Source organism: Mesoplodon bidens, assembly GCF_964165515.1.
Source record: "Mesoplodon bidens genome assembly, chromosome: 9".
Taxonomy (NCBI): Eukaryota; Metazoa; Chordata; class Mammalia; order Artiodactyla; family Ziphiidae; genus Mesoplodon; species Mesoplodon bidens.
This window is the reverse complement of record NC_138166.1, coordinates 101,307,188-101,330,917: the sequence shown is the minus strand read 5'-3', so window position 1 is coordinate 101,330,917 and position 23,730 is coordinate 101,307,188. Positions and strand designations below refer to the sequence as shown.

Genomic DNA, 23,730 nt, shown 5'->3' with positions numbered 1-23,730 from the left:
CAGGGCTCGAACCTGTGTCCCCTGCATTGGCAGGTGGATTTGGTTTTTTTTTTTTTTTTGCGGTACGTGGGCCTCTCACTGTTGTGGCCTCTCCCGTTGCGGAGCACAGTCTCCGGACGCGCAGGCCCAGCGGCCATGGCTCACGGGCCCAGGTGCACCGCGGCATGTGGGATCTTCCCGGACCAGGGCACAAACCCATGTCCCCTGCATCGGCAGGCGGACTCTCAACCACTGCGCCATCAGGGAAGCCCTGTCCATGTTCTCTTAAGTGAATACCTAAGTATTTAATTTTCTTTGTGGTCATCATAAATAATATTGTTTTTAATATCAGTTTCCACATGTTCATTGTTAGCATGAACATTGTCAGCACAAATGTGATTGATTTTTGTGTGTTGATCTTGTATCCTGTAAACTTGCTGCACTCATTAGTTCTAGTTTTGGTGTTTTGGGATTTGTTTATCTAGTAGATTCCTTGGGACTTTCTATGAAGACAACCATGTCATCTGCAAATAGGGATGGTTTTATTTCTTCCTTTGCAATTTGCATGCCTTTATTTTTGTCTTGCGTTATTGCAGTGGCTAGAACTTCTAGTACTATGTTAAGAACAGTGTGAAAGCACACATCCTTGCCTTGTTCCTGAACTTAAGAGAGAAAGCATTCAGTCTTTTGCTGTTAAGCATGACACAGCTGAGGGTTTTAACCACCATGTCTTACAAAATTAGTTCTGTCTTCTTTTCCTCCCCCCACATTTTTTAAGGCAAAGATTAAGACTTAGGGACTGGCAGGACTTCCCTGGTGACCCATTGGTTAAGACTCCATGCTCCCAATGTAGGGGGCATGGGCTTGACCCCTGGTTGGGGAACTAAGATCCCTCATGCCACATGGCGTGACCAAAAAAAAAAAAAAAAAGACTTGGGTATTGGCCCAACTGAGATGACAGAGCAAAAAGAAAGCATAAAGGAAATTTAAGTACTTCCTCCTCCAGGCTAGGCTTGCAAGAGTGACAGAACCAAGTTCCTTTGGTGGGGGCGGGACTTCACAGCCTTAATCAGCGCTGGGGAGCTAATCTCTTTATCAGGGCCCTTGCACTCTGCAGTGAGCTAAGGGCCCCCTGCACCTGGGGCAGTCATTGCCTGTAACACAGGAGAGCCTCACGGAATGGGGTGCCTGTCCCCTCTCTGGTTACCCTGCTCTTCCAGGAAGCTCTCAGCTGCCAGCCTCGCTGCCTGCCAACCTGAGTTGGCGATTGGAGAGTCTCAGATACCCAGATCCAGGGTGACAGGAGTGGCCAGGACCAGATTTAGATTTGTATGTGCTTTTGGCAGTGGCTCCCCAAAGAAGAGAATGGGCTATGAAGAGAGGAAGCACGTTAAAGGTTCCATGGCTGGGTAAAACTGGTAGCGACACAGTGCATCTACAGTACGTATATTCCACAGAACAAAATTTTTATTAGGGGAAAAGGATGGGCAATTTAGTCTAAACTTTAGAAGGAAAAGCAAGCAATCGTTCCCTCACCCACTCCCCTCCACCCCGCCCCCCGCCTTTGGGGTCATCTCCCGCTGGGGTCCTGCAGCCTTCATTCCCCTCTCCCTGGCACGTCGCCCCGCCCACCCCACCCCCACCTGGCAGCGCTCCCCTCGTGCCCCACCCCCGGGCTGGCCGAGACTACACCTGCGCAGGTTAAACTTGCAGGGACGCGCTGCCGTGGGTGGCGGGGGAAGGTGAGCGGATGTGAGAGGTGGGATGGGAGGACGAGGCAAGGATGAGAAAACGGGCCTCTGCTAATGGCCGGTCGGCGGCCCTGGCGGGAAGGAGGGATGCGGCCAGAGGGGCGCCCCGGCCGCCCTCGAGCGAGCCAGCCCCTGGCTCCTCGGGGTCCTCGTCCCACGGTTCCACCTCGCCGGTCCATACCAACGCGCGAGGCGCCGGGGGGAGGCCGGGAGCGGGCCGTTCCACTCGGGGAGGGGCGGCAGGTTAGGCCGCGGCCCGCGCCACCTGCGGCCTGGGGCAGGGGTGGGCCGGAGGCTGGGCCGCGCCGCCCGTTCTGTGCCGTGCGGGCGGGCCGGGCCGCGCCGCGCCGCCCCCCGCCCCGCCAGCCGCCCGGGAGGCCCCTCCTCCCAGAGACCCGGCGCGGAGCTAGGCCGGAGCGCTCCGCGGAGCCGCAGAGACCGCCTCCGTGCCCCCGCCCCCACCCCACCCCACCCCACCCCACCCCACCCCACCCCCACACGCTCCCCGCCCGCCTCCCTGCGCCTCCCCCCAGTCCCCCTCGTCCCGCCCCCCCGCGCCCCCGCGCCCCCAACCGCTCGCCCGCCTACACCCGTCCCCTGGCCGCTCGCCCCTCGGCCCCGCCCCCCGCGTTCTCACCACCGCCCCCCGGCCCTCCGGCCCCCCGCGGCCTCCGCCGCGCCCCTGTATCCCCGGCACCCCCGCCCTCCGCCCCCGCGCGCCACCCCCCCCGCGTCCCCGCGCCCCCGCCCGCGCGGCCGGGGACGAGCGCGGACGAGCGCATGCTGATCCCTGTCCTCCTCCTCCTCAGGCGGCGCTGGCGGCGGCCCCGGGATCCGCGGAAGCCGGCATGCTGGAGAAATTCGAGTTGGAAGAAGAAGGTGAGTGCCACCCGCTGGAACGCGCTTCCGTGTCTACGCCGGGGGCCCGGAGGGGCCGGGGCGCGGGGACAGACGGGGTTCACGCCCCGGAGGCCGCGGGACCCAGCCGCCCACCGCCCGTCCGGCTCCGGGCGGCGCGCCCTGCGGGGGCTGGCGGTAGAGACGCGGAGCCGGCAGAGCATGTCTGCAGTGGCCGCGGGTGCCTTTCGGTGGCGAAATCTCTTTGGGTTCTAAGGGGAGCCCGCAACCCGGCCATCCACACGGATGGTCGGTCCTTTTGTCCTTACAAGCCGAACTGGAATTAGAGCAAGGTGATGTGCCGTAGTAATTGTTTGGGATGCCACCATACATTTAAGGGTAACCCCCAGATTATGCCTATGGTCCATACCTTTAAATAACACACACTGGTTCCCTTATCTGTACTTGTGAAAATACCACCAGCAGGGTGTGTCTTCTCGTCTTGATAGGGAAAGTTCAATAGGAAAAGCGGTGGCGGCTTAGCGAATTGGTTTTGAGTTCAGGTGATCCTGTCGTTCCATCGTTTCTGTCTTCCCTTCGCTCGCTCGGTTTTTTTCCTTTTCCTGCCCCGTTTTCTTCTTCTTACCTGGATCTTATTTTGAAGCTGTTGAAATGTGGGGGGATGAGTTTGTTCTTTGGCAAAATGAATATTTAGCGTGGATTATGATGAGCGTTTACCTGGATCTTATTTTGAAACTGTTAAAATTTGAAGGGAATGAGCTTGTTCTTTGGCAGAATTAGTATTTAAAATGAGATATGATGAGTTCAAAGTCTAAAAAGAACTTTGTATAAGATGCTTGACAATTTGAGGAATTTAAAAGACCTCCACACTATCTTGGGTTTTTCCGTTATTCGTTTAGTGACTTCTCTTTTTTCCAAGAGTATTGATGGAATAAAGCTCCTGGAACAAAGCATGTGCCATGTGGATGCTGTGCCCTCTGCCAACTTTACTTTAATAGTTCCGTTTATTTACAGTCAGGCAGTTACTTAAATAAGCATGCACAACCAATATGAGAACGTTAAGCCGACAGTATCAGGCCAGTGCTTACGTTTATTTTATGTTTTAGAGTTTCCGCATTTCACAGACATGTTAGCCAGAAGGTCGTGTTCATAGTAATTATCATTAAAAGTCTGCCGCCATATTTATTATTAACAAGCAGTTACATGATACATTTCAGAATTTTACTAGGGCTTAATTTGCATTCTGTCCTACTGTCCTACTGAAAAATAATCCAGTGTGTCGAATCGAATCCACCTCATTATTCCATGATTTTATTATATTGCAGGTCAAACTTGGGGCACTGCCCACAGGGCAGTATGGTGTGCCCCCCTTTCGTTAAGACTTTGAATATCTAAATCATAGAGTTTTCTTTGTCCCTGATTTCAGTAAATAACAATGAGACTCCATTGCATTTAATCATTTTGCAGATTCACATGGGGGCAAAGGGAAGTAGAGAGCAGATGCTATTGGAGAGGTGCCATAGTTATGGTTTAGAGCACAGGCCCAGCTTCAGAGCGTATCTTAACTTCTTATTAAGCTGTGTGACCTTGGACAAGCTACTTAACCTCCCTGTGCCTTAGTTTTCCCATTCATAAGGTGGAGCTAGTATCGGGGTATTTTGAGGATTAAATGAGATAATCCATGTAATGGTATTTAGTACAATGTAAATCCACAGTAAGCACTTAGTACATGTTAGTTACTGTTACTGTTTAAGTGCCATTTACCATTGTACTGAACTCATGGACTTTTTAAGCTTTTTATTAATGAATCGTCCATAGAGATTTTTCTCAGTACAGGTTTGATGGGGTTTTTTTCCTTACTTGAGATTTATGAATTTAATTATGTTGCATTTCTCAAAGCAGATATTTGAGAAATACCTCTATGCCTTATTTCTTTTGCATTGTTTCTGCCACGGGAATGAATATAAAATACTAAACCTAAGCATCTAAGAAAAGGAATTTCCCATTTTCACCTATCTGTTTTTATCTATATTGCTGTCATTACTTTAAAGCATACTGAATCACACAAATAACCCTGTCAAATTTTTCTAGATTCTTAAGAAGGCAAAATGTTAAAAAGCAGTTGCTTGGAAGCTGTTAGCCAAGCTGGAAGGGGTAGTGTTGGCGTGGTTGTCTAAAGTGCTGCTTTGTTTCTTTTGAACTTTAGATTGCTTATTCATCCAAAATACGGGAAAACTGAATATCAAGCAGAATCTTACATTTATTCGGGGGAACAATAGGTCCTAACAGTAGGACATTACACCTTTAAGTAGCACCCTGTGAGCTCATGTGTCAGCAGCCGACATAATATGGATACATAGCTGTTGAATAGGTCCTCGCTTAATCTCCCAGCTTCCTTCTTATTCACTTGGTGTCATCATTTGTGCATTGCGATCTGGACGCTTTCCTTAGATGGGGATGCATTTGGTATACATGGAAACACGTGATTGCTAATTTTTTTTTTTTTTTTTTTTTTTTTTTTTGCGGTACGTGGGCCTCTCACTGCTGTGGCCTCTCCCGCTGCGGAGCACAGGCTCCGGACACGCAGGCTCAGCGGCCATGGCTCACGGGCCCAGGCGCTCCGCGGCATGTGGGATCCTCCTGGACCGGGGCACGAACCCATGTCCCCTGCATCGGCAGGTAGACTCTCAACCACTGCGCCACCAGGGAAGCCCGCTAATATTTTTGTTACCAAGTCTTTTCCTATTTCCTAATAAATTCTAACAGATACTCTGTTCGTTAGAAAGGCATTAGTGAAGTTGGCATAATCTCTTAAAACGTTCATTTGCTTCTGGAAAGAAAGAAGAAATTGTGCCTCTGTCTCCCATGTGTTGTCCAGGTCCTCTTTTGCCTGGGTTCTGACACCAAGTGCCCACCCACTCCTTCCTACCATCGCACCCTGACAGAGGGACCTTTCCAGAGCGTGAATTGCAGCACCACTCCTTCACGGGAAAACCTTTACCACTTTCCTGGGTCTGTATATAGAATACATGCAGACTTCTCTTCATCCGCAGCCTCACCGCCTCATCCCGGCCGTACACACCAATGATCAGAGAGCGTTCTGTGCGTAAGCCCTGCCAGAGAGCTTTTTAAAAGGCAGATTCTAATTCTGTGGGTCTGGGGTGGAACCTGGGAGTCTGCATTTCTGCTAAGCTCCCAAGTGCTGCTGCAGCTGCTTCACAGACCCTGCGATGAATAATAAGGCTCTAGAACAGACACGGGCAAACTTTTTCTGTAAAGGGCCAGATGGTCTTGGTCTCTGTCCCTGTCAAGACTGCTCAGCCTGCCCGTGCAGCAGCAAAGCAGCAACGCGGTCCAAGTGGCAGGGCCGCGTTCCAGTCAAACTTTATTTACGGAAAGAGGCCAGATTTGGCCCACAAGCAGAGTTAGCCAGACCCCTGTTCTGTGACCCTTCATGGTCTCGGTGCCTGAGGGTTTACATCCTTTGGAGGGTAAGACCTTCTCTTGCTCCCTTTTTCCACCTGCCAACCTTACTACATCACGGCTCAGCCCAAGTCTCACCCTCTCCGAGGCCGCTCCCTAAAGCCCTCTGTACTTCTCCATAATCCATCTTTCTCTTCCCAGCAGGTGATACGGTGGCACGTCGTGGGTGCTCAGCCGTGTTTTGGTATCTCAGTGACTACATTCAGTGCTTTTGTTTCCTTTATGGGAACGATGGGAGGATGAAATGATTCGGTGTCTGCAAAGTGATGCGAGCAGTGCCTGGCCCATAGCAGTCACTTTGTGTTTGCGTTTCAAGTGTTTAATTATATCAGCCACACCTGTTTGTTTTTATTAAGATTAACCGTCTTGAACTTATTTAACCACAGGGCCCAGCACCTTCGTAAGCACCTAAACGCAGCCAGTGAGTGCTTTCTCAAGTAGATGAGTATTCAGAAATTTATTCATGATTAATAAATCTGTAATTCTGGCGCTACATCAAGAACTTTACGGCCTCTGGGAACTACCTGTGTTATCGCTGCCGTCTTGTCATTCCAGCTGTCGCAGACTCTCCAGTTTCTTCGGGCTTTCAGCAAGTCGCTGTGGTTGGTCCATCCCACTTCTTCCCAGTCACCTGTCCCCTCTCCCCTCACCACCTGCCTGCTTCCTTCAGTCCAGGCGGCCCTTTCTGTCCGAGCTGTCCCTTCCTCACCTTCCTCAAGGCATTTCCCAAAGGATAAGCTTTTCAGAACTTGCCTCCAAACTCATTTTCCTAGCAAGACGGGTCAAGCTAGTGTGCACGATCAAAAATAGGGAAGAGGTGGGGGTTAAGAAGTACAAGCGAGGGGAGAGCATTATTCTTCAGTCAAGGGCCTTGGACTTGTAGGCCCAGTTCTGTAATGAAGTGGCTGTATTCTTGAATAATCCTTGTCTCTTGGCGCGTTGCTTGCTTGTTTTGTTGTCGTTGTCACTGTGGGTTTTCTCGGTAGACCAAAGCCCAGCATTGATGAACTTGTACTTTTCCTTCCAGCTTGAAAATACGACCTAAAGCAACCAGCAACCTCTCTACATGTGCATTCACTCTAACTTGTTCATTCACAACTGGAGGATATTGCCCTGAAGTGAGCAAACATTGGTTCTTGTTGGGGGACAAAAAATCTTAGCTATTACAGTGGTTTCTGGCTCTCCAAAGGGCCCCTGGATGGATAGACAGTGTATCTGTGGTATTAAAGTTTCATGGGGGTAGGACAGTTGAGGGGGGAATGTATAGAAAGGCTTGGGGGGGGTGGATAATGAAAAAACGTTTGAGAAACACTGCTCTAACTTACTTAAGGGAGAATGTCTTCCTGTGAATTCGTGGAACCTTTTAAAGTATCCCCTTCTCACTCAGCTTTGATCAGTGAGGCTCAGCTGGGCCCACTTGGCTTATTGACTGTAGTGTGAGGGGTACTGACCTCTGGTGGTGACGGGTTTGTGATCGCGGCTTGGTTGCTGGCCGATCGTCTCGTAGTATTAGAAGGCTCTGAGAATCTATCTTCCAGACTCTTTCCTTCCCTGCTGAGTTTGCATACTTACCTTAGAGAAGAGGTTTATTGTTTCTTGTTTATAAAAATGGTTACAGCTTTATGAAATATTTACAATTAAACATTTTCTGCTCCGGCTGACCCCGTATTTGAAAGCTTGCCATTTTTAACAGACTTTAGGTACACATTTTAAAGTCAGGCTTCACATTTGATGGTATCTTAGATTTGATAAGATAGAGTAGTTGTTTTATAGGCTGCGGAGGTTTTGTTATCTGAAATGTTAAGACCCCTGACTATTTTACACAAGAGGGGAGTGCACAGCAGGGTTTGAGGATCCAAAAGCGGGACCTGCCACCGGGCTTCACAAGTAACTGGGAAGTCACCAGGAACCAAGGCCGCGCTGAGTCATGTCCACGGTGATGAAGGGGCCTCCACGACCTTCCCGCTCAAGACGGGTTCTGCCTGCTCATTGGTGAGCCCTCGGCGGCCCCAGCAGGCAGCTGGCAGGAGTCCAGGCCAGCGCGTCAGTCAGGCTGTCTGCTCCCTGGCCGGGGTGTTTCCACCCTACAGCTCTGCATGGGGTAGGCAGAGAACCCTTGCAAGGTTGTTATGCCAGGACCCCTGTGCCTTTACATTTTACCTGCGAATTTTAAAGTGGGAATTTGTGCTACCACAAAGCACTTGGAATTTATTTGAAGAAACTGGAAGAATTTTTGTCCTTTTTCTATGATTATAGTAGCCGGCGTGTGTTAAGTATATTGAGGCACTGTTATAAATCCTTCATGTTCATCTCGTCTAATCCTCAAAACAACTCTTAAGATAAATATTTTTATCTTCCCTGTTTATAGAGGAGGAGATTAAGACGGTGAGAGGTTAAATAAGTGACCACGGGGGACATATCTGGGAAGGTGGGGTCGCCAGGTTTCAAACACAGGCCTTAGACTTGCAGCCCAGGCGCTGAGCCGGCCTTCGTAACCGACACGAAATGATCCCTTATCTGGAAACCCTCTTCCATTTCCTCGCTTCCCATTCCCTCTTCAGCCCGTTTCCACCACTCCACCCAAATTCCCTGAGGTGGTCACTCGCGGCTCCATTGTGCAAACTCCAGTGGACACTTAGTCGTCTTCTCGTTCTGAGCTGTTCGTAGGCGTCACCAGGGATGACCTCTGCTGCCTTCTCCCACGGAGCACTCCTGGCGTGCTCCTCAAACCTGCCCGCTCGTGGTTTCCTTGAGGGCTCTTTCTTACCCTTTTCCCTTTCCGTTTTGTTTTGTTTGTAGTAGCAGGTGGAGTGAGGGCTAATTCACGAGCCATGCGTTTGAACATCAGCTGTGGGGCTTGCTCCTGGCACTTCCCAAAGCCACCTGTCTTCTCCTCCTGTGCCCTCCCCTAGGCAGTCTCCCTCACTTCCATGGCTTCAGTTACCACCTGCCTGTTGCCCAGTGTTTAATTACCATGATGCTTTAATAACTGATGATGCCCAAATAGATATCTGCAGCCAGATCTCCCTTCTGAGTATTCGGTTGCCTATTGGATGTCTCTGCCTGAGTCATCGCACCGTCTCTCTGGTCTGTCCCCCTGCTTCTCCCTCGCGCCTCTTTTCCCCCCCCCAACCTGATTCAGTAAGTGCTACCACGTTCACCTGGTTTTTTGTTTTGCTTTTTAACAAGAATGACGTTGAGCTATGGCTCCCTCACTCTCCCACACCCAAGCGGTCGGTCCTCTCGCTTTCACCTCCTGAATACCTACCTGTCTCTGCCGTCGTCACCTTTCTATTGACTATTAAACAGCCTCGTCTCTCCAGCATCTACTCTGGCCCCTCCAATCAACTTTACATGCGCCAGTTAGAGATATTTTTAAAAACATGTATCTGATCGTGTCACTTCCAGGCTTAAAAGCCTTCTCTGACTTTCCTTTGCCTTTAGGCTGGAGCCCAGACTTACCTCCCTCTTCCCTCTGCCCACCTCACCGCGCACCTCCCTCCTCCTGGCCTTGTTCCTCCTTGCCTGCTGGACTTTGCACAGGCTGTTCCCTCTCCCTGGATTGTTCTTCCCTGTCCTCTTGGCCACCTGCTAGTTTTCTTCAGGTCTCAGCCTACATGTCACTTCCTCGGGAAAATTGACTTCCTGGAAGCCCCAGACAGGCCTTCACATATTATCTCATGATCCCTCATGGTTGATGGAGCTGTTAAGGTGAAAGGCATTTATTCATGTTTCTCTGCCATCGTGGAAGCTCTGTGAGGATGGGGACTGAAAACGTAACTGTTTGCCAGGTCTCAAAGATATGATGGTGACTAAGACCTAGTTTCAATAAATACTTGTCACATACGTGAACACATGTATTTTCTGGAGCTTTACCTTTTACTCTGGCACATGGGCTCAGTGTACTTCAGTGGTTAATGTTGTTTCTTGTAAAGAAATAAGGCATTTCTACTTAAGGCAATGAGAGGGAATCCACTTCCCAAGTTTATGCGTGCTAATCAAGGAGCAGTGACGAGGCAGCTGTAAGGTGACCCGCGTGTACCTCCCAGGTGCACCGAGGCTTCTCCTCCTAAGCATGAGGTCAGAATAGACTGTGTCCCGCGGCTGAACAACTCAGAGGCAGTAACAGCGGATGGAAACGTGAGGACTTGCTTGCATAATCTGGTGCCTGAGGAAAAAGTCTTTTAGATCTTTCTTTTGTGGCTGTGATCGCACTTGCACTGATATCAGGGGGAAAGAAGTCTAGCTTAACTCGGATACTAAAAGGAGAGTCATTTGGGGGAGGAAACTAATTTGGGAACCTTTTGGTCAAACTTTAGTCACTTTTAAATCTTTTAATTTGTTGCTTCTGTCCCACTTTGAGCTGTTTCCTGTGTATCTGAATTTATGTCCATCATTGAGGTTTCTGAACTTTGTTAATACCTGATTTATTTTATCTTAGGTCGTACCTCGATCATTTGTTCTAACAGTAAGTTGCTACCAATAAATTGTTATTTTATAGACTACATACTATGGAATGTGTAGTTGTTTCATTAAGACCTCCTCAAGAATCTCCACATCCGCATTCTCACGTGTTTATTTTTACCTTTGTTTGGCTCTTTTCACAGTGACTCCTGTAGCTTTGATGCTTACACATGTGGCATGTCCCCGCCCTTAAGCTGCATATATAATTAGTGTCGTGTAATTAAGAACACGAGTCAGACCCAGATTGGAGTCCCATTTCTTCTACTTAATAGCTGGGAGACCTTAGGCAAGTTATTTCAAGCTCCAGTTTCTTCAGGTGTAAGTAGGAAACAATAATAGCTCCTATAGCTAATAGGATTATACATGCATTAAGCAACCTGAGTGTAACAGTCACTTGAGTACCTGCTGTGTAGTGCAGTCTCCACAAGTATAACTATGATGATGACCCTGGAAAGGACCAAAAAGGCAACTGAGCATAAATTTAAAATCAAGCCACCATTAGTGCGTCTTCCGGCGACAGCCATTTGGCTAGTGATGGCTTCGGTGTCTGCACCGTCAGACTTTTCCCCGTGTGAATATCGTACATACCACCCAGTTGACAGCATTTGTGATTGAATGTTTGAGTTTATTTAGCCCCATTCCTCAGAATCACTCTGCAAGAAAGATGGTGCTATCCCCATTTTACGAATGAAGAGATTCAGGCCAAGGGGATGAAGGAATTTGCTCAACGTCACACTGAAGGTGATGACAGTTCTCATACAGTTTGGTCTAGGTCTGCCCTGTTCTTTCTCCTACACTTGCTCCCCCTGGACCCTGCAAGTCCTAGAGTCCCCGTTGGAGAAGACTGGCCTGCTCCCTGATGTACCTGAGGAAAGGACCCAGGCCCGTGAGTTTCTCAGGGGATCGTATATTGTTAGGGCCTTACTCTGCAAATCACTTTTCGTAGTTTGATTTGAACAGCACTTACCCATGTTGTAAGAACGATAACATGCTGTATTAGAGGCAGCCAGGGCCCCACAGCAGAAAGATCCGTTGCATTGCTAAACCCCAAAGATGTGCGTGCCTTTACGGACATGTGCTTAAGCGCTGGTCACTGAAACGAGTCAGGATGTGTCCGAACTGCACTGGGTCCAGATGTCAAAACTGCAGCACGCGGGTGGGGACGAGGTGACAAGCCCGTCTTCGGCGCACCCGCCTGACGCACTGAGCTGGGCTGCCACGTTGTGCGTCAGCGTGGTTTGCTGCGTGTGTTCATTTCTCTCCCCTCCCCTCTAGAATGCTACTGAAATGACAGCAATCAGACAGTAGTCTTTGCTCAACAGAAGCAAAAGCTTAACGCTCGGGAAAGACCAGTCAGGTGGACAAACCCGTGTCAAGTCTGTGCAAGGAAAAAAGTGCGTGAAAACGCAAAGTGTTAGAAAGACGAGGGGCTTCTTAATTATAAATGCAGAGATCTAGAAAATAACATTAAAAGAAATCTGAATATGTCAAACTATATCAACATACTTAAAAATCTTTTCAGTCACTATTGAGTAAATTTTACAAGTTCATATTTTCTTGGTTAACGATCCCTTTCATCAGTCACCACAGAAGAAAGTAAAAAGTAATTAATTGAATTGTACACTTTAAATGGGTGAACTGTATGGATGTGAATTATCTCAATAAAGGCTTTGGGGTTTTCTTAAGTAATGAAAGGTCCTCACGTTTCCTCTGCCCCTGCTGCAGAAGAGGCCTGGTATTCAGCCTGTTGGTGGGTAAATTCTGTAAAACCTTCAAGGGACAGTTAAGGCCCAGGTCATCTGAATTATTTTAGGGCTTTAGGGAAAGATGGCGGCTTCCCAGCTCCTTCTGTGAAGCTCGCTCGATCCTGACATCAGAACCAGAGGATAGCACATGACGAAAACAAATGATTAACCTAGCATTTAAAATATGGGCAGGACTCCTACAAAAACATCAGCAGGATGAGCCATGCAGTCTCTTGTGACCAAACAAGGTTTTGTCCTAGAAATGCAGGGCTGCAGTTTGTTAAGAAATCCACCGAGGAGTTAATGTCAGCAGATTAAAGGAGAGAAACCTCTGGTCATCTAAGTAGATACTGAAATAGCAACTGATAAAATTCAACATATGTTCCTTTTACAAAATCCTTATTAAGCTAGAGGGAGAAGGAAACTCCTTTAAATTGCTGAAAGCGTGTTTGACAGAAGTGAGGGCTGACATCTGTACACTGCTGTGTGTGAACCAGATGGCTGGGGAGGGCCTACTGTATAGCACGGGGCGGGGTGCAGGAAGAAGGTTCAGCCTGTTCACAGGACATGTATTAAGTTAACCTTAGAAATGCATTCCAATAAGCATTAGGTGCAGACACATACTGTTTGATTCCACTTATACGAGGTACCTAGAATAGTCAAAGCATAGCGTCAGCAAGTGCACTGGTAGATGCCAGGGGCCGGGGGGGTGGGGTGGGGGGGGTGGGGAGTTAGTGTTTAATGGGGACGGAGTTTCGGTTGGGGAAGGTGAAAAATTCGGGAGGTGGATCGTGGTGCGAGTTGCGCAACAGTGTGACTGTACTTAGTGCCACTGAACGTTACTGTTAAATTTGGTTACAGTGGTATGTTTTACATTATGTGACTTATTACCACAGGGAAAAAAAAAACATTTTAAAAAAAAGCAGCAGGCTGGGGTGGCCGTGTGGTGTTCCTGGCATCACTGTCATCAAGGTGTTCCTTACCCCGCAGGCCTGCTGGCGCTGGGGGCTGGATCCCTGTGAGTTAACCCTGGTCCTCTCTGTTGCTTTGGCTTAGTACAGTAATTGGGTTCTGTTTCCTGAAAAAGAGGAAACATTGGCTGTGGTTCACAGAATTAAACCCAAAGCCATTTTAAAATGGATGGAAAGTGAAAGAACGGCATGGACATATATACACTACCAAACGTAAGGTAGATAGCTAGCGGGAAGCAGCCGCATAGCACAGGGAGATCAGCTCGGTGCTTTGTGACCGCCTGGAGGGGTGGGATAGGGAGGGTGGGAGGGAGACGCAAAAGGGAGGGGATATGGGAACATATGTATATGTATAACTGATTAAATTTGTTATAAAGCCAAAAAAAAAAAAAATGGATGGAGATCACTGTCATTTCAAGGTCACAGCCTTGTCGGGTCTGTGACATTCCTTAGGCATTTATTGCAACTAACTTTGAGCTGTCTCATTGGGGAAGCTCTGTGCCTTTACTTACCTAGGCTTTTCCTTCTTTCTTAGTAACTCTTTGCCCCCTTATCTAGCAGAGCACATGCATCTCCCTCTTCAGTGGACACTTTTGCCCCCAGCACACACAGAACCAGATGCAAAAAGCATGGAAAGGAAAAAAATCTAATGCACTCCATTTATTCTGCTACCTTGAAAGTCCTGTAAAATTATATTTAAGCTTTGACTTTGTTAATCATGTTTCTAAGTACTTGAAGAAAACGTATGTATATGAGAGTTTAATCTTTTCCATATACTTTTAACTTCCATATTCCCCTTTTTGCTTATTTCTTGCTTAACTATTTTAAATGGTTTTCTAAAAAGAAAAGATACTATATGAATATAGTAAACTTATGTTTCTAAGCATAGAATAAAGCACAAAAGACATTTTAAAATAACTAACCTATTGATAATCTTTTTCTTTGTGGAATTACAATGAAACGTCTTACGTTAAGTTAAAATTACAGGATTGGAAATAAGGAGTTAGTTTTCTTGGGTTGGGGTGTTTTTAGTGACATTTGGGCAACGTGTAAACGTTGTTTTAGAATACCTCTCACCCCTCTAAGATGGGGATTGAATCATTACCATGGCCCCTGCCTTTCATGGACGTGTCTTTCAGTGACATACAATATAGCAGGCATGAGCGTGTCCTGACACCCGTGAGGAACTTGCTGGGGACCCGTCTGCTGCCCCCGAAGCTGCCGTCTAAAGCAGATCTATAGCTTTGGCACAAGGCGCATCAGGGCTCCGAAAGGGCGTCACGCACAAAGCGCTAGCGGGGGTGTTCACAGTGGAGGGGTGCTGGTGCCTTGAGGGCCTTTAGGGAAGGTGCACAGGGCCTGTGAACTGAACTTGGAAGACGGAGGAGGCTCCTGAGGCCGCCATGACAAAGTGCCACAAACCCCGTGGCTTGGAACAACGGAACTTTATTCTCCCACACTCGGGAGGCCAGACATCCGAGCTCAGGGGGTCCGCAGGGCTGGTCCCGTCTGGAGGCTCCAGGGAGAATCTGTCCTAGGCCTCTGTCCCGGCTTCTGGTGGCTTCTCGTGCTCCCAGGCGTCCCGTGGCTCGTAGCAGCATCACTCTGATCTCTGCCTCCATCGACCTTCTCCTGTGTCTGTGTCCGCTCTCATTCATAAGGACATTGGTTATCGGATTTAGGGCCCAGCCTGATAATCCAGGGTGACCTTGTCTCCAAAGACCCTTGTTCCAGATAAGGCCGCGTTCTGACGTTCCCGGTGGACATATCTTGTGGGGGTCACCATTCAGCCCATACAGGAAGGCAGGTAGGAGTCCAGTGGCCACCTGGGCCGTGCACCCAGTAGAGGCAGGCACGAGGACATGGGCCCAGAGTTCAGAAGCTGCCTTTGAAAAGGAAGTGTCCACGGGATCCCAGGGTGTGAAACTCGGGGCCACGGCGTGTGAGGTGCTGCGCTGCGGTGAGGACTTGTCGAGGGTGGTGTGTGACCAGATCTGCTTGCAGGGAGAGAAACACTCGGCCACGCCTTCCTGGTTAGAGCGTACAACTGTTTGCACGTAAACTGAGATGTTGCATTTCCCAAGTTGTTCTGTTGACCTTCACAGATTAAACACTTTAACATATACTTTCTCCTTCCCAGCAGTACTCTTCAGTAGCTCCCTTGGATGATGCTGGGTTAGCGTGTGATTGGATGGTGTAACGTCATTCCACAATGGGTGGCTTTCATAGACCAGTGGCTCAGGTGCCAGCGTGACACTCTGCAGTTACACTTCTCCCCGGGGACGGATAAAATAACCCAACAGTAGTGGGACACTGCGATACTTACTTAGCCCCAGTTACCTTTAGAATAACGAGAGGTTGAACTTGCCTTCTCAGGAATTTTAATAACTTATTCCAAACAACCTGTTATTGTTGAATGGTTTGGGGGGTTTTGGGGTGTTTTTCCTTTTTGGTTTAACTCCAGATACTCTTATTTTCTGTTTCAATGCGTTTCTTCCTTCAGATACAATATGAGTCTTCATCATAATGTAAATAATACAAGTGGTGCTCTCATCAAAATTTTCACCAAATGTAGAGAAGCAATGACATTTTTATAGTATTTTACTTTATTTTCCTGACTTTAAATGCTAACACTTTTGTTATTGATGTTATTGCATCAGTAATAGTCTAGCCTTATCATGACCCAAAATACATTTTAGTGTCATTTTGCTTTGCTTGGTCAAGCTTTTTACATTAAAAAAATATAGTGTTATAGATCCACCTCAAAACTGAGAACCCCAGGCTAATCATGAGAAAAACATCAAATTCCAGTCGAAGGACATCCTCCAGAGTATCTGCCCAATACTCCTCAAAACTACCGAGACCATCAGGTCAAGGTTTGAAGAGCTGTCACTGCCAAGAGGAGCCCAAGGAGACAGGGCTACGTGTGAGGTGCTGTCCTGGAGGGATAGAAACTAAGGCAATTGAATAATTGTAACAAACGTACCACACTGATGTAAGCCGCTAGTGGTTGAGGGCACACATTTCACCACCTGGGGGCTGGCGATGCTCCAGAGGGAACAGAGGGAGACCCCCTTCACAGCAAAGACCCCGAAGGCCCAGCTCTCCACGCCCTGCTGGCTTGGGGGCTGCAGGTGTGAGCAGGGAAGTCCTGGGGGGCCTGGCGGGGAGTCACAGTCCCAGCCGACTCAGGAGAACGTGGGCCGTGCCTCACACACAGCCCCGTCATCGGGGTGGACCCTGCCGGCTGGAGCACTGATCCTGACATGGTTGTTGGATTGTGACTCAGAGTATGGGATAGATACCGTGAGTCCATACTGAGATAGACAGACAGACAGACAGCTCTCCTCTACAGAAACGTTCCAAGTACAGTAAGTTTCCTACATACGAACGAGCTCCATTCCAAGAGTGCATTCGTAAGTCTAAATTTGTAAGTCCAACAAAGTTAGCCTAGGTACCCCACTAACACAATCAGCTGTATAGTACTGTACTGTAATAGGTTTAGAATACTTTTCACACTAATAATACATTAAAAACAAAAAATAAAGAACATTTTTAATCTTACAGTACAGTACCATGAAAAGTACAGTAGTACATACAACAGCTGGCATCCAGGGGCTGGCATCGCGTGACAGGCAAGAAGAGTTACTGACTGGAGGAGGGGGAGGAGGTGGGAGACGGTAGAGCTGAAGGATCGTCAGCAACAGGAGATGGAGGACAAGCTGCAATTTCCCTCACGCCTGACGTGGATGGCACAGGTTCCGGTTCCTTGCTGGATTCAATTCTATCTACCCTGTTGAAAAAACGATCCAGCGATGTCTGGGTAGCAGCTCTTTTTTTCTTATCATAGATGACACGGTGGCACTGGATTGCTGAACGGCTGCTGCAACCTTCGTGTACTGTTCGTTGTACGTTCAGGTCCTGTGCCTCCAAAACTACCAGTGCCGCCTCAAATGCAGAGAACCCCCTTGCCATTTCCTGCGTCGTGAATCTCTTTGGTTCTTCAGTTACTTCTTCTTCCTCTGTCTCTCTCCGTCCTTCCTCTGGGCCTCCAGTTCCATCAGGTCCTCATCAGTCAGCTCCTCGTGTTGCACAGCAAGGAGTGCAGTGAAGTCGTCCTCTTGCAGATCTGCCTCCGGCTTCTTGCTCAGGGTCACTGAGTTGCTGGAGACCTTCTCAAATCCACGAAAATCATGAACAAACCGTGGGCAAAGGTTCTTCCAAACCCCAGTCACGGTGATGGCCGTAACCTCATGCCAGGCAAAGTCAATTTTTTTTTATGGCCTGTAGATGTTATAGTCCTTCGAAGATTGTCGCAGGGTTGTTCCTGATTCGTCAGTCTCCTTTACTGCCTGACGAAAAGTGTGACATAAATAATATTTCTTGAAAGTCGCTCTAACTCCCTGGTCCATAGGTTGGATGAGCCACATAGTGTTCCGTGGCAGATGCACTACTTTGACGTTGGGATGCGAGTCATCCATGGGTGGGGGGTCGCCTGGAGCATATTGTCGAGCAGCAAAAGAATGTGGAATGGGACGTTCTTCTCCGAGCAGTATTTCTCTACCTCCGGGATAAAGTGGTGGAAAACCAGTCCTGGAAAATGGCCTGTGTAACCCAGGCCTTGGGGTTTTACTCTTCCACACAATAGGAAGAGAGCCCTTGGCTGTGTTTCTAAGGGCCCTTGGGTTCTGAGTGATCAACTAAGAGAGGCTTCCGCTTCATATCACCGGAAACATTGCCACCAAACAACAGAGTTAGCCTGTCCTTTGCTGCTCTATAGCCTGGCATCAACTTTCCCTCCTTGCTGATGTAACTTTGGTCTGGCATCCTTTTCCAGTACAGTCCTGTCTCGCCCACATTAAAAACCTGCTCAGGTAAATACACGCCTTCATCAATAATTTCTTGAAGCGTTTCAGGAAATTCTTGGGCAGCTACCGTACCTGCACTCGCTGCCTCGCCACTTACTTTTACGATGTGAAGGTTGGCTCCAGCCTTGAACCGATGAAGCCAGCCACGGCTAGCATTAAAAGATGCGCCCTCTGATTCTTTGCCGTGTTTCTTCTTCAAGTCTTCATAAAGCCTCTTAGCTTTCTCTTGAATCAGCATTAAGCTGAGCGGGACTCGACACTGATGCTGGTCCTGCATCCGCACACTGAGAAGTTTCTCCATCTCCTCCACCAGTTTTCCACGCTTCTTCGATATTATTGTCTGCACAGCAGACTTCACATGTTCCATGATCTTGTCCTTGGTCTTTAGAATCGTGCCGATGGTTGAACGACTCATTTTACAAGAATGAGCGATGTCTACCATCTTTTCACCTCACTCCACTCTCTCAGTTATTTTCACTTTTGTTTCCATCGTTATTGCGTGGCACTTCTTAGCGGTACCGGCTACATCACCACTGCTTTTACGCTTGCTTCTGGACACCCTGAGCTTGAAATAAAGATGCTGTACTCCTGTACTCTATACAGTACTGTACGGTAAAGTACACAAGAGCCCAACCACTTGTCGAGGATGCACACTCGTGACAGTGTACGCCAGACACATGAACTAACTTACGTGACTGGACATGCGAAGGCACATTCACCTCTTTGAAAGGTCTCAACTTGAAGGTTCACATGTAGGGGATTTACTGTAATTTAGGCAGATGCTTCGCCCTCAGGGAGGTGGACCGTGACTTCCCTGCCAAGACTGCAGTGTGGGAAGAGGGGGAAGAGTCCCTGTAGGGGAAGGACCCGACAGATCCTACCTGGGCCAGGTGATCCAGGTGATGAGGTGTGTTGACAGCAGGTACCCTAGATACAGTGAAGGCTCTTCACCTTCTGTTCTTCCTGCTAAAACACACAAACCCCAAAACTGAGATCGTGAGAAAAAACATGGTGCAAATCCGGAATGAGGGCCATTCTACAGAATGCCTGACCAGTACTCCTGGTCAGGGCCTCAAGGTCAAGTACTCAAGGTCATCAATCACAAGGAATGTCTGAGAAGCCGTCATTGCCTAGGGCAGGCTATGGAGCATGATGACTAAATGTGCTGTCCTGGATGGGGTCCTGGGACAGAAAAAGGATGTTAGGGGAAAACTAAGGCAACCCTATCGAAGTGTGAACTTTTTAGTAATGTGTCAGTGATGGTTCGTTGGTTGTGACAGATGTGCCAGAGGAACGTCAGATATTATCTTTAGGGGAAATCTGGTATGGGGTGTATAAGGAACTGCTGTGTCTTCACAACTTCTCTATATAAATCTAAAGCTATTCAAAATAAAATGTTTATTTAACTTTTTAAAAATTAACAGACGAATTAAGATGTTACCCCAAAAATATGTTTAACACAAAGCTTACAGTGTTTTAAAAATTCTAAAAGTTCAAATATTTCTTTCCATAGTATTTTAAGATTTTATTTCAGATATTCGTATTGTGATGTTTAACATCTGTAAAATGTGCACTCCTTTTATGAAAATTCTTGATTTAATTAACAGACAAACTATCTTGTAATGGTTCCTTTCTGGGAGATGGAGTGTTACATTTTATTATAGTTTCCCCCTTGATGTCCTTCATTTGCGTTTTAGGAGAATGGATTTGACCAGCACTTTGTAAGTTAAATGTTAGTTACACGTGTGGTTGCCTGCACTGGTCCTTTGAGCCTTGTGTCTGCACAGGTCCCCTCTGAATAGGCTTCGAGGAAACGACTCATTTAGCAGCCTGGTAGTCGTCTTCCTTGGCAGTGCGGGAGCTGTGATGGCAGAGAGGGACCAGGACTTTCCATGTGGCTGTCGTATGAACGTCCTGCATTCCAGTTCTTTCCTGTGCGAGACTCCTATTTTCTGGGAGATAAACGTTTTGAGAAAAATGGAAGCACGCTGACTCAAATTCCATCCATCCACTCACTGACTGCCACTTACCTTGTTCGTAAGCCCGGACTTGTCCTGTGGTAGCACGCATGACGGTGTAGTGACGGTTAGCGTCTCTCCCGCACTGGTCTGTAGTACCTGCAAGGCAGCGGCATGTGTGTTGGGTCCTCAGGGACCCCCAGCCTCTAGCACAGTGGAAGCTCTTGGGAGCGGATGGCTGTGGGCGCCTCGCCTGCATCCAAGTTCTCCTGTTTGAACAGCTCCGACCGAGGGTGTTCTCTGGCAGCTGGGCTTGTGGGTGCAGGGCAGGAGTGTCAGAGGTCATGCCCCAGGGTAACCCCTCACCAGAGAGGGCAGGGTGCTCCTGACTAGGAGGCAGTTCTGAGGTCCGTGCGCGGCCTCTCCGGGGTCCCCAGCAGCTGCGACTCTGCACAGAGCTGTGACCTGCTTACTTGAGCTCCCTTTTTGACTCTCCTTCCGTCTCACTTCCCCTGGTCTTGGGGTCAGCTTTGGGAGAACCCACACTGAGACCACATGCAGTAAGTCAGTATCGACGAAATTAATTAGCACAGTAAATGAGTTAGATCCCGACCATTCAAAGAAATTATCAGCCAGGAAGAAGAAGATGATCAGAGCTGTGCAGATCACATGAATGAGACATAAAGTGACGACTGATGAGAAGTACAGATAGAACGTGCGTATCCAGGGGAAGAAGTCGCTGCAGACTTCCCTCCTGACCTCCTGACTCGGGGTCGGCTCCTGCCTTGTGACCTCGAGCCATCCAGCACCTCACCTGTCGCGTGGCTCACATCCCGGTGCCCTCGCTCTGCCGGCTGGTGAGCTGGGAGGACAGAGGTGTGCCTGCTGCGTCCCTCCGTGTCTCGACACGGGGACAGTGCCCCGCAGACAGTAGCTTCACAGGTGTCTGTTGGGCCCGTGCGTTCATGGGGAGACTGAGAGGCAGAGTTTCCATGAGAAGAGGGCTGGAGTCCTGGGCACGGGTTCAAATCCCACTCCAGGCACCGCCCGACTCGCTGAACTCAGGCCCGTTGCTCAGTCAGCTCATATGTCAAGTGAAGACATCGAGGCACAGCCTTCAAGGTCGTGACATAAATTAAATGAGGTCATTTCCTGTAGTACCTGGAGTTACAGCACAGAAATGAGTGCTCAGATATGTTCACTGCTTTTATGGAGAAGATGGCATCTGAGGTTGGGTTGAAATTGGACGAGAAAAAGTAGAGAAGGAAGTTTAAATTACAGCAGAAGGAACAAATGCCGGAGAGTGAGATTAAGGGCGGCAGGGAGCCTGGCAGGGAGCCGTGTGCCGGGACCCGCGGACGGGAAGCAGGGAAACGAGGTCCCGGAGAAGCCAGACCACGGAGGTTCGTGAATGCCAGCCTGAATTGTGTGACTTTATTCCACGAGCAGGAGGGGAGATATTTGAGAAGGGAACTGCCCAGGAGGTGATGGGATTATGAACTGTGAGTTACAGTGCCCTGAAGAGAGGTCAGAAATGAAAATAGAGGTTTGGGAGTGGTGCACATAGTTTATCATGAAATTGGCAAACCAGTCCGCACATACGGCGTGTTTACCACAGTAGGAAACAGAATAACAGGGGCTCCTTTCCACAGTCGGGGAACTTGGTTAGTGTCATGCTGTTTAACACTTAGCTTGCTAATTAGTATGTACAATATAGTCATTTTTTTCTTCCGGGGTATTTCCCAGGTAATCTAAATCTTCCCCAAATGTCCAGATGGGTGTGGGCTCAGCGGCATTGTCAGGTCTCTTGGAGCTGTATTCCTTGAGTGAACCAGGAGATAGGAGTGAGGTCCTCCCGGGCAGTGGGCAGTGGGCCGTTGTCCGGCTACAGGCACAGCTTTGGAGCCACAGTACCTTGTCATTCCTTTTGCCAACTGTCAATTAACTTCTACAGAAATTTAAATGATAAAGACTACTTTATGTGTGTTTGTTCACATCGTTGCTGTTTTCAGGGCTCCTTGTCTCCTTGTGTAGATCCTTATTTCCATTTCATGTTTATAGAAATGATGCTTTCAAATTCTTTAAATTTCTAGTTACTCCTTGCTAGTATATAGAAATACAGTGGCATGTTTTTCTTGTCGTTGTTTTTTTACTAACTGCATTCTCTGACCTTGCTAAACTCTTTTTTTAGATCTGGGAACTTTTTTGTAGATTCTTTGGTGTTTTCTGTGTAGAAAATCATATAGTCTGCCAATAAAGACAGTTTTGCTTTTTCCCTTTATATCCGTAGCCTTCATTTTTTTTCTTGCCTTCTTGTACTCGTGAGGACAGCAGTGTCGAGCAGCATGAGCTTCTCGCTCTTACAGGAAAACTCTTATTTTCCATTAAGTCTGTCAGCAGTAGATTTTTCATGCATACTCTTAATACGATAGAGGAAGTTCCTTATTATTACTGATATTTGCCTTTTTTTCTTTCCTTTTTAGCAGAAGACTCAGAAAGTGGTGTTTACATGCGATTCATGAGGTCACACAAGTGTTACGACATCGTTCCAACCAGCTCCAAGCTTGTGGTCTTCGATACCACGTTACAAGTGAGTGTGCCCAGTTTCCCCGAGTCTGGGGTATATTGTTTGGTGCCTGCCTTGTCGGGTAAGTTAAATCTAGCAACACCCGCAGACAGTATCCAGTCCTTTCTGCACGTCAGGTCCTGTGCTGAGGTTTCGTCTGAGTTGTCAGTCGTCATGGCAGCCTTCTGAGGAATGTGCTGTTTTACGGATAAGGAAGCTCATTATCTAGAGTTTGCTCACATTCTAGCATTTAAGAACTCAGCCCACAGGGCTGGTGAGTGACGGGGTCTGGAATTGGCCCTAGGGTCTGTGTGATGCGTGCCGGCCCCAAGCCTTTAACCGCTAGCTGCACCTCCTCCCTCGGCTTGTCCTGAAGGCCTTAGCTATTTAGTACAACAATGAAGTTGAAATAATACTGGTTAAAAAGAAAGCATCACTCAGGTGAGTAACCTCTTAAGAGAAAACTCTACTGATCTCTTTTCAGCAGAAAATTTGAACCTGATTATTTTGGTATTAAAATTATGCTTATTGTAACTCGTTTTATACCAAATATGACTTACAGTCAGACGTGAAAAGTCCCAGATAATACATCCAATGCGATGACCAAATTACATGCGGTGTAATAAAATATGTGTGCATACACAGGTATACGTGTGTGCATTTGGTGTATAGATTTATACATAAATCTTTACCAAGCAGGATTGTTTTCACCTGGGTTCCCCAAAAGTAGATGCTGAGCCAGGAATTCATGGCCAGTGGGTGCTTTATTAGGGCGTCCTGCCAGGAGAGCCCCTGGGGGACTGGGGGAGAAGCAGAAGGGGCAAAGGCCAGGGAGGGCAGCCTCCGCTGATCCCTCAGGGGGACCCCAGCTGGTAAGGTGCCTGTACGAGTTCACCCCAGCCTCTTTCAGCCTCATCCAGGGCTGTCCTGGGAGATGTGTGCCCTGGCCCTGCCAGTTCGTCCTAGCACTCGGGGCCCTCTCCCCAGGCCTCCCCCGCCTGCTCTGCTGGCGCCCCCAGCGACCCGCCCTGTGGCTTTTCCTTGAGGACGCCTGGGCTCTAGGAGCTCCTTTGCCTGCATTCAGTCT

At 48.3% G+C, this 23,730-nt stretch overlaps 1 protein-coding gene across 5 annotated transcripts in view; it reads left to right on the top strand.

The window, feature by feature from the left end:
- The window catches only part of PRKAG2 (protein kinase AMP-activated non-catalytic subunit gamma 2), a 277,950-nt gene that overhangs the window by 212,015 nt on the left and 42,205 nt on the right, over nt 1–23,730 (top strand). For 4 of the 5 annotated variants that reach the window (XM_081243575.1, XM_081243579.1, XM_081243577.1 and 1 more), the window contains 2 exons: nt 2,540–2,609; nt 22,561–22,667. In XM_081243575.1, coding sequence (XP_081099701.1) covers nt 2,540–2,609; nt 22,561–22,667 — 177 coding nt within the window. The remainder of the gene's footprint in view (nt 1–2,539; nt 2,610–22,560; nt 22,668–23,730) is intronic. The other variant, XM_081243576.1, reaches the window with a different exon arrangement.